General features: G+C 46.3%; 1 protein-coding gene across 1 annotated transcript in view; it reads left to right on the top strand.

The window, feature by feature from the left end:
• Positions 1-9,794: 9,794 nt before the first annotated feature.
• The window catches only part of LOC116518583 (von Willebrand factor A domain-containing protein 1-like), a 30,970-nt gene continuing 30,067 nt past the window's right edge, over positions 9,795-10,697 (top strand). The window contains exon 1 of the mRNA XM_032232085.1: positions 9,795-10,206. Coding sequence (XP_032087976.1) covers positions 10,134-10,206 — 73 coding nt within the window. The 5' untranslated portion in view covers positions 9,795-10,133. The remainder of the gene's footprint in view (positions 10,207-10,697) is intronic.

The raw sequence follows: 10,697 nt of genomic DNA, 5'->3' as shown, positions 1-10,697 counted from the left end.
CAGTGGGTTTAAGATCACCTCTTACATCCACTGGGTCCAATCAGAAGGGTAGCTTTGCTTCCCTCGGTTGTTTTTTTTCTCCCCAGTTGTTATCAATCTGTTCCAGCAATGCCTGGATTTTCCCTCCTTTTTCACATGGGTTTTCATCCAAGTGCGCGGTGTTCCACCAGTCACAGACCCAAAGGCATCTCCTGCTGTGTCTCCCTATTGAAATCTGACCTGCAAAAGCAGGATATGGACCTTTGGCCAGTAAATGAACCCTGAAAAGGATCTGGCAAAAATAGCACATCCCTTTCCTGTGCAGGCGGAGGTGGGGAGACAAAAATGAGATATTAGAGACCAAAAATCAAGGGATATATCAGAACAAAAAAGAGCTGAGAATGACAAAGAGACGGCAGCTAATAAAATACAGATTTTTCCATTGTTGTTGTTATTGTTAATTGCGAAGTTGTGTCCGACCCATCGCAACCCCATGGACAATGTTCCTCAAGGCCTTCCTGTCCTCTACCATCCTCTGGAGTCCCTTTAAACTCACGCCGACTGCTTGGGTGACTCCATCCAGCCACCTCCTTCTCTGCCTTTCTTCTTCTACCCTCCATCTTTCCCAGCGTGAGGCTCTTCTCCAGGGAGTCCATCTTCCTTCTCCTTAGGTGGCCAAGTATTTTGAGTTTCCTCTTCAGGATCTGGCCTTCTAAAGAGCAGCCAGGGTTGATCTCCTCTAGGACTGACCGGTTGGATGGCCTTGCAGTCCAAGGGACTCAATGCAGGAGTCTTCTTCTCCAGCACCAGAGTTCAAAGGCCTCCATTCTTTGGCGCTCAGCCTCCCTTATGGTCCAACCTTCACAGCCATCCCTTGCAACTGGGAAAACCATCGCCTTGGCTAGGCGCACTTATGTTGACAGGGTGATGCCTCTGCTTTTTAATATGCTGTTTAGATTTGCCATATAGCTTCCCTCCCCAAGAGCAAGCCTCTTTTAATTTCTTGGCTGCAGTCCCCATCTGCAGTGATCTTGGAGCCCAGGAAAATAAAATCTGCCGCTACCTCCATTTCTTCCCCTGTTAGTTCTGGGTTTGTCTGCTTATAGCCATGGGCTATTGATGTCCTGTTGGTAGACACCTTCCCTGGATAAGCGCAACAATTCCCACAATGCTTTGCGCCAGGCTTTTCAGCTTCTCCATTGGCCCAGGAGTGGCGATACAGGTAGCCCTCGACTTACGACCCCAGTGGAACCCAGCATTTCCATTGCTAAGCCAGATGATCAAATGAGCTTTGCCTCATTTTACGACCTTTCTCGCCACCATCATTAAGTGAATCCCCGGCATTATTAAGTCTGTCACACGGTGGTGAAGTGAGCCTGGCTTCCACGTTTGACTCTCCTTATAAGAAGGTCAGAAAAGGGGATCGTGAGACACTGCAACCATCATAAAGACGAATCTGTTGCCAAATGTCTGAATTTTGATCACCAGACCACAGGGATGCTGCAAGAGTTGTGTGAAAAAAGATCATAATAATAGTCACTTTTTCCCCCCGGTACCATTGTAAACTCTGAATGGTCGCTAAGGAAGGACTAGTATATAGAATAGCAGAGTTGGAAGGGACCTTGGAGGTCTTCTAGTCCAACCCCCGGCTTAGACAGAAAACCCTACACCACTTCAGACAAATGGATATCCAACATCTTGGAGAATTCACAACTTCTGGTGGCAAGTTGTTCCACTGGTTAATTGTCCTCACTGTCAGGAAATCTCTCTTCAGTTCTGGGTTGCTTCTCTCCTTGATTAGTTTCCAGTTGTTGGAATGGAATGGAACAGAACAGAATAGAATATAGAGAAGAATAGAGTAGAGTAGAGTAGAGTAGAGTAGAGTAGAGTAGAGTAGAGTAGAGTAGAGTAGAGTAGAGTAGAGTAGAACAGAACAGAACAGAACAACAGAGTTGGAAGGGACCTTGGAGGTCTTCTAATCCAACCCCCCACTTAGGCAGGAAACCCTACACCACTTCACACAAAGGGTTGTCCAATCTCTTCTTCAAATCTTCCAGTGTTGGAGCAACTTCACAACTTCTGGAGGCAAGTTTAATCCACTGAATAATTGTTCTAACTGTCAGGTAAATTTCTCCTCAGTTCTAGGTTGCTTCTCTCTTTGATTAATTTCCACCCATTGCTTCTTGTTCCAACACTCAGGTGCCTTGGAGAATAGCTTGACTCCCCCTTCTTTGTGGCAACCCCTGAGATATTGGAAGACTTCTATCGTGTCTCCCCTGACTACCTGTCATGCTTCAATCATTAGCACCCACCTGGGATAACCTGCAGAAAAAGAACATCCAGATCTCTTTTCGGGAACCACGGATTCACCTGTCCACGCTCCTCTCTTCCCAAAAGACCATCTTCTCCTGCACGTAGCGGAGCCAACCAAACACATCACTTTGAATTCTGCGATCAGCCATGAATGACTGGTTCGGCGCGACAGGCGGCTCTTCTTCAGGCAGCCTCAAATGACAGGCCCACTGATGCGGAGTGACGCTGCCGCGAACCCCCTGATGGATCAGGACCGCTACATCCTCTGTCAAAAATCCCTCGGGGGGTGGGGGGCATCCAACCTGCAAATCCTCCTTCTGAAAGAATAATTCCTTCATGTCTCGCATCGTAACGAACCTCACCTTCCTAGTGGGGGAAGCGGAGTTCCTGGACGTTCGGGAGATCGGGGCCTGCATGCGAGCGCCAGGCTTTTATACCCACAAACACACACTTGCAAACACACATACACGTACGCATTTTGTGGCCCACTGGTTCCCCTGTGTCTAGGAGACACTCAAGGGCTACCAGGCTAACGAAACAAGAAACACATGCTGTGTGTTCTCTGCTTAAAGGAAGAGCAGCACCAGAGGCAATTGGGACAAAGCAGCACGTAATCCCACAGGCCATTTAAAGCAGTCATTATCAAAACGAGTGCCACAACAGTGTGTGTGTGAGTGTGTGTGTAACAGAGTTGGAAAGGACATTAGAGGTCTTCTAGTCCATCCCCCTGCTCAGTCAGGTTTGCTTAGATCGTTTTGGACAAATGGTTATCCAATCTCTTCTTGAAAACCTCCAAGTATGGAGCAGTCACGACGTCTGGAGTCAAGGAGTTCCTCTGCTTAACAGTGGCTAAGACGCTGAGCTTGTCGATCAGAAAGGTCAGCAGTTCGGCGGTTCAAATCCCTAGTATAGGTCTCCTGCGTGAGCAGGGGGTTAGACTAGATGACCTCCAAGATACCTTCCAACTCTGTTACTGTTAAAAAAGCAGATACCTCTTCTAGTGCAGTGGAGAAGTCTGGGTGGTTATCCACGGTCACATTCACATGTGTCCACTTGATCCCTGCCTTTTGTTTCCATTGGGACACCGGGTTGAAAGGTAACACTTCAGTTGATTCATTGTTGACCTCCTGTGACTCACTGGTCTACTATTTATACTACGTGACTATTTATACTACGGGGAGGAACTACGGATCCAAAACACGTCCTCATTCAACCTCGCCAGTCAGAACCAGCAGTACTGGGCGGGTCGGACCAACGGTCTGATCAAGTAAAGCAGCCCCCGTTGAGGATGAGATGGGGATTTTTAGAGGCAGGATATAAATCAGGGGTCGGCAACCTTAAACACTCCAAGAGCCACAAAGGTCCTAACCAGAAGCCCCTCCATTCAATTCTGGAGCCGACCGGAAGTCCAGTTCCCCCACCATAGAGTCTCTTCCTGGCATGCCGTGTTTCCCCCCCCATCTCTCCACCAACCGGAAGCTCCTCTCAAAATTGTGGCACCAACTGGCAACAGGGAGCCGCAGCAGAGGGATGAAAGAGCCACATGCGGCTCCAGAGCCACACAGGTTTCCTCAGATGCCCCCTTCCAAAGCTTTGAAGCATCAAGCGATCGCGGGACCAAGGAAGAACTGTCGCTAACCCATCAAAAGAGAGTAAAAACGATGAACTTTGGACATATCCAACTAATACAACTGTACAAATAGAAGCCTCCTTCCTAGAACTGTTCTGGAATATTCTGCCTCACATTCTCCAAAAGCACCAGAAGGCAGGAGAAGAAGCAACGGATGGAAAATAATCAAGGAGAGAATCAACTTGGAACTAAGGAGAAATTCCCTGACAGGACGAACAATTAACCAGTGGAACTAAAGGTAAAGATTCCCCCTTGCACATATGTGCTAGTCATTCCCGGCTCTAGGGGCGGTGCTCATCTCCGTTTCAAAGCCGAAGAACCAGTGGTGTCCGAAGACATCTCCGTGGTCATGTGGCCGGCATGACTCAACGCCAAAGGCACACGGAACACTGTTCCCTTCCCACCAAAATTAGCGGTCCCTCTTTTTCTACTTGCATTTTTAGATGCTTTCGAACTGCTAGGTTGGCAGAAGCTGGGACAAGTCACGGGAGCTCCCTCCGTTACGCGGCGCTAGGGATTCGAACCGCCAAACTGCCGACTTTTCTGATCGACAAGCTCAGCGTCTTAGCCACTGTTAAGCAGAGGAACTCCTTGACTCCAGACATTGTGACTGCTCCATCCTTGGAGGTTTTCAAGAAGAGATTGGATAACCATTTGTCTAACTACTTGATAACTACTAAGCTAATATTAATAATATTGTTATAACAACACAGGGAATAATTGGACTTTCTGTTCAGTAGCTTGATGGCAATTGTTGTGGATTCCTGCAACTGGGATGATATCTATCTCACTAAATTGATTTAATTGTGTTCCGTTAGGTATGCTCCTGTTGGCCAGGATCACGGAAGGCACTCAGTTCCTGTGCCAGAGGGATGCCAGGGGATTGCTAAGTGGGTGTGATTAAAGACAAGAGGATGGGCTTTGAGAGCCAATGGGATGAACTACTAAGCTACAATTGAGGTAGGACATGTCTAAAAATAAAACTCTCCTTCAAGTCCAGCTTGACTCCTGACTTTATGGGCATGTCACCTTGATAATTTGTCATGGTAATGACGATTTAATAGCTGACCAGCTGCTGTAAGGCTGCAAACCGAGGTGATGATATGAGGATGTGTCAGCAGGGCTACTGCCACTTTAAGAAGCTGTATATATAAGGGAGGCCATGTGAGGGCGTCTCTCTCTCTCTCTCTCCACTCATGTATTTCTCCTCGTGTTCTATCTGCATTGTGGCTCCCCACGTAGAGTTGAAGATTGATTGATTGGCATTTGCCTAACATGTGTATGTATGTATATGTAAGTCTTGTATATAAACCACAGTTTGAAAGACAAAACCTCTGTGTCCTGAATTTTGCTCCTGGGTTGTCCCAAAATAGTAGTGATGCTGTGCACATGATGACAGAATTTGTTTCCGCCCCCCCCCCCCCTCTTTCAAATCTACTGCCTTCCGATGTCCTGGAACCTGTATTCGAGAACAATCCAAGTCTAACTAGATTTGACTTGCTAAGATCAATTAACATCCATTCAGGTTGCCACCTCGCCAGCCAGAAACTGGAGTTTCCAAACCTCATTCCTCCTTGGGATTTGATGCTTGCTACTTCTGATCTACTTTGGAGGGTTGCTGAGATGACAACGATGGCGGACCAGGCCTGGCCCTCGGTATAAATGACAGTGGGAAAGCTTTTTTCAAACAAAATCCACATTCTCGCCTTTTGATTTCATGCCCAGGCACCAGTCACAACATGCTACGGCACCCGAGGAGGGGTGGGTGGGTTTGTGACGTTTGCAAAATTATTTTGGGTCTACTGAGTAAGCAGGCACAAGTAGCTGAATCTCCCGGATAGGGTTACTCAAAATCCATCAAGCAGCCGCCGCCAGATGCAAGTCCTTGGATAAACACTACCTCTCGCAAACCGACTGATATCGTAATAACCATACCGAAGGAGGAATTTGATCTGTTGTTGTTACCCAATGGGGTGATTTGATCTTCAATCTATGCATACTCAAGAGACGCTGGGAAGATTTCAAGCCCTTGGACGTCTGCGCTGTAGTTGCCAGCTTTGTTCCAGGTCTCTGCAGCTGTGCTTCGCAACAGCACCCAACTTGGCAGAATGCGCCTGGCGTTGGCAACCAAACGAGACGGAGGCTATGGGCTGCGTCTACAGATGGCATCCCTGGCGTGCCAATTTATCTGCAGGGTCCTTGCCCCCATGTGCAAGCCAAGCCCAGCTATTGTGCAAAAAAGCAAAGGTTTTGAATTACGCGTGACCGAGTTTGCACCGCAGTGGACTGTAAAAAATATATATTTTTTAAAAAAGGCAACTCTCTCCAGCCAGATGTGGTTTTCTCCACCCCGCACACATGTGTGCGTGCGGCTTGGCTCTTGAAAGAGGTTGACTAGGAAAAACAAGAGCTTTCTATATCCACTGCAAAGCGTAGCAGGAGAGATAATGTTCAGATTGGAAGCAAACTGTGCATTCTGTTTTTTCGATTTTCCGCACTGGGAAATTTGTCACTAGGTATGTGACCAAAAGAGAATGGAAGTTTGGACAAAGTTGCATCTGCACAAACTCATCATGATTCTCTCTCTCTCTCTCTCTCTCTCTTTGTGTGTGTGTGTTGTGATCTGCCGGCAGCCTGCAGAGCTGGCAGCGGAGTCGGACAGTGAGGAGGTTGGGGAGGAACATAGGCCAGTCCTGGAGTCTGGGGAAGGCTCTGATGAGGGCTCTGTGTCGGAGGCAGAGAGGGGGCCACGGCTATCTGGGAAATTAGGTGCTGCCTCCGGAGTCTGACATCAGTGAGGCAGAGGAACAGGGGGAGCCTGTTCCCATTGTGCGCATGCACAGAGCTGCCAGAAGCCAAGAACAGTTAAGACAAAAGGGACAACTCAGGAGTAAGGCTTGGAGATGATTGGCCCCTCCCATAAGACATAAAAGAGGAGCAAATGGACGTGAGCTTTTGCAGGTAGCAACGTTGTTTGTTCTGGTCGGTTTAAACTCTGAAGCTCCGTTTTGACTCTGTGCTCCATGTGGCCTTGCAAAGCTAATTGGCAATTAGGTGTTTGGCAGCGTTTCAAGGGAGATAAAGGTGGGTGCTTATCAGCCTTATCTAGAAAGACTTTGGCAGACTTCTATCGGACTCTTTACAAACTATTTGTGACTCATTACGGGCTGTGAATGACCCAAATTCACAGCCGTTGAAATAAAAAGAGGGTTTGGGGAACTAAGTGTGTGCTTTTTACTGTCTCAGGAAGGCCAGGTCAGAACAGTGGAGTGTAACCTCTTTGAGGGAATTGATCTGAACTTTGGGATGGGGGAAAAATAAAATAAAACCTTTAAAATTACATTCCAAAAAGTGGAAGCATTTGGTAATACTGTACTGGGCCCTCATGCAAAAAAAACGAAGACAAATTTTGAGTATGACGTCTGCGTGTGGAAGAAATGATTCTTTCCTCCCACCCTTGGCTGGGACCATAGTTCAAATACAGTCGAGTGCAAAAGCGTTGGTGCATTTTATAAAAGGAGCGGGTGTGAAGAGTGCCATCATTTCAGATGGCTTGAAGGAATTGCGCATGGCCGCTAGTAAAATTGGTCTGCGTTGGATTTTTCCGATTCACCCAACCGCAAGAACACCACGCTGCAGAGGCGAAAAAGGGGCCTCACCTCTAAAATCAAAATGCAGGTAGTCCTCGACTTACAACAGTTTGTGTAGTAACCATCCGAAGTTACAAACGGCATTGAAAAAACAGTGGCAGGACTGTTTTTCACACAACCATTACGGCAACCGCATGGTCACGGGATTGAAATTCAGACACTTGGCAACCGACTCATATTTATGACGGCTGGAGTGTTCCCCTGGGGGGGGGGGTGTTTCACGCGATCCCCTTTTGCGACCTTCTGACGGGCATAAGGGGAAATCAAATTCACTTAACCACCGTGTGACTTACTAAATGGCGGCGGTAACTCGCTGTGGCAAGAGAGTTCTTAATCGTGAATCAAAACTCACTTAACAATGGTACCGCTTAGCAAATGAAATTTTGGCCTCACTTGTGGTCCTAAGTTAAGGACTACCTGTACAGGAGAATTGCTGAGGGGGGAGAGGGATGTAATAAATACCCAATCCTGGCTTTGACTGGATCAATAAATCTCTTATTATAAGTACTGATTTGCCCATTTTTTGCCCTCTTGATAGATTTCTTTGCATCTTGTCAGCTACATCACGAGAAATTAATCCACCTAAACCCTTTCCAGCCCAGGGTCTCCAGGCCAGGAAAAACTTTGCTTGCTGAATACCAGTGGCTTGTGAAGTTTCTAAAAACCCAGGAGCTTTCCTTCGGGGGGTGGGGGGGAGTGAGAAGTTGGCAATCTCCAAGCATTCAACTTCCAACAGTTGATTTGACGCTTTTTAAAAAGCCTCATTGGAATAGAACAGAGTAGAATATAGTATATAGAAAATGGAGTAGAGTGGAGTGGAATAGAGTAAAGTAGAATAGAGTGTAGTGTAGTGTAGTGTAGTGTAGTGTAGTGTAGTGTAGTGTAGTGTAGTGTAGTGTAGAGTAGAGTAGAGTAGAGTAGAGTAGAGTAGAGTAGAGTAGAGTATAGAGAATGGCATGTCATGGAAGAGAAGAGAAGAGGAAATAGAATAGAATATAGAGAAGAATAGAATAGAACAGAACAGAACAGAATATAAAAAAGAATAGAATAGGAAATAGAATAGAACAGAATATAAAGAAGAATAGAATAGAATGGAATAGTTTAGAATAGAATAAAATAGAATCGGAAATAGAATCAGAAATAGAATCGGAAATAGAATAGAACAGAACAGAATACAGAGAAGAATAGAATACAGAGAAGAATAGAATAGAATATTATAGAATGGAATAGAATAGAATCAGAAATAGAATAGGAAATAGAATAGAACAGAACAGAATATAGAGAAGAGAAGAGAAGAGAAGAGAAGAGAAAAGAAGAGAAGAGAAGAGAAGAGAAGAGAAGAGAAGAGAAAAGTAGAGTAGAGTAGAGTAGAGTAGAGTAGAGTAGAGTAGAGTAGAGTAGAGTAGAGTAGAGTAGAGTAGAGTAGAGTAGAGTAGAGTAGAATTCTGTTATTGGCCAAGTGGGATTGGACACACAAGGAATTTGTCCTTGGTGCAGATGCTTCCAGTGTACATAAGGAGAATAAAAATACATCCATCAAGAATAAAAAGATACAACACTTAGTGATAGTCAAGGTTACTAATAAGCTATCAACTTGTACTAGGAAGCAAGTAAAAATGATACAAATTGAAAGATACAAGCAACATGGCTATAGTCCTAAGTGGGGAGAGATAGATACTAGGAAGGAAAGGGATTCATCTCCGAGAAGAAAAATAAATACAGGTTTGTGTGTGTGTGTGAGACACACACACACACTCACACACACACACACGTTTCAAACAAAAAAGATTTACTATATGTTCAAAAAAGAAAAAAAACAACGAAAAAAACAGCACCTTCCCTGCATAATTTAACAGACGGAGCAATCTAAACAAACCTCCCTCCTGAACCACTGCATATATCAAAACTTTTGCCGTTGCCCATTTCGACCCAGCAGAAAGATTATTTTTTCTATTCCCACCCCCACACACTTCAGAGGTCTCCCTTTTCTTGCTCAATTTTGCCCACCAACTGAAAACTGAACCATCCAGCTGCCAACTTCTTGAGAGGACAGACAGGGAGGTAAGTTGGGAGGATGAGGGAAGTTGGCACACTCCCTTTCTGCCGCCCGCAACCCGAATTCCTCCCTCCCCACACGGAAAAAGCCATCGGAGAGCAGAGCGTGGTGGTAAAGGGGAGGGGAAAAGGGCTGTGTATGCTCCAGCCACTCCTGTCAAAAAGGATTCATGACTTGGGAGAGAGAGAAAGAGAGAGAGAGAGACACAGAGAGAGAGAGAGAGACAGAGAGAGGGAGGGAAATTAAAAAAAAACAGAGAAGGACAGAAAAGTAAGTTGCAAAGATTTCGCAACCCTGCGGGGAGGGGAGAAATATGTATATGTTTCAAAGCTGGGGAGGGTAACTCTGTCAAGGCCAGGGTAGGATAAAAGCACCAGCTCTCGCTCTCCGGCTGCGAGACATCAGAATATGCCTGAGTCGGGACACAGGCTTGGCCTCCTCACCCATGCCAAGGCGTTGGGTTTAAGGTAGCCGCTGCCCATCAGGAATCCAGAGAGGACTTGCTATGAGTTTCCCAGTCGCGTGGCTTCGGATTCTCTGCCTACTGGGGGGTGCCCTGGCCCAGAGGCCTCCGAGAGGTGAGTGGCTTTGAATTTGGGGGTTTTGGAGATTGGGGTTTGAATTTGGATCTGGGATCTTCCCAAGGAGGGTTCAAACTTTGATTCGGGTTAGGAAAGAACGCCTCTACCTAGAACTATGCAGGATGGTTATGGAGTAAACTTTCTCAGAAGCTCATCTGCCTGGGGATGATGGGAGGCTACAATTGTGGGAAGATTCGGGTTTCAAATCTGGGTTTTGAAGAGGAGGTTTCGTGGATGCCAGAGGGGGCACATTTGGGTGGATGTGAAGGCAACAGGATCTTGCTAGATCGAGGGGTTTTTTAGGGGAAGGAAGGTGGAGATTTTTGCCCTGCTTGGAAAATTGTTTTGCAGTGCCCTGTTTTGTGGGAGGGGTTGTGGGGGAATACAAACTGCAAAACTGGAGGGTTTTTTTTTAACCTTTGTAAGGGGCAGTGGCACAGGGGCTAAGACGCTGAGCTTTGTCGATCAGAAAGGTCAGCAGTTCGGCG

This window comes from Thamnophis elegans, chromosome 15 (genome assembly GCF_009769535.1).
Source record: "Thamnophis elegans isolate rThaEle1 chromosome 15, rThaEle1.pri, whole genome shotgun sequence".
NCBI lineage: Eukaryota > Metazoa > Chordata > Lepidosauria > Squamata > Colubridae > Thamnophis > Thamnophis elegans.
This window is presented reverse-complemented; position numbering and strand designations above follow the sequence as displayed.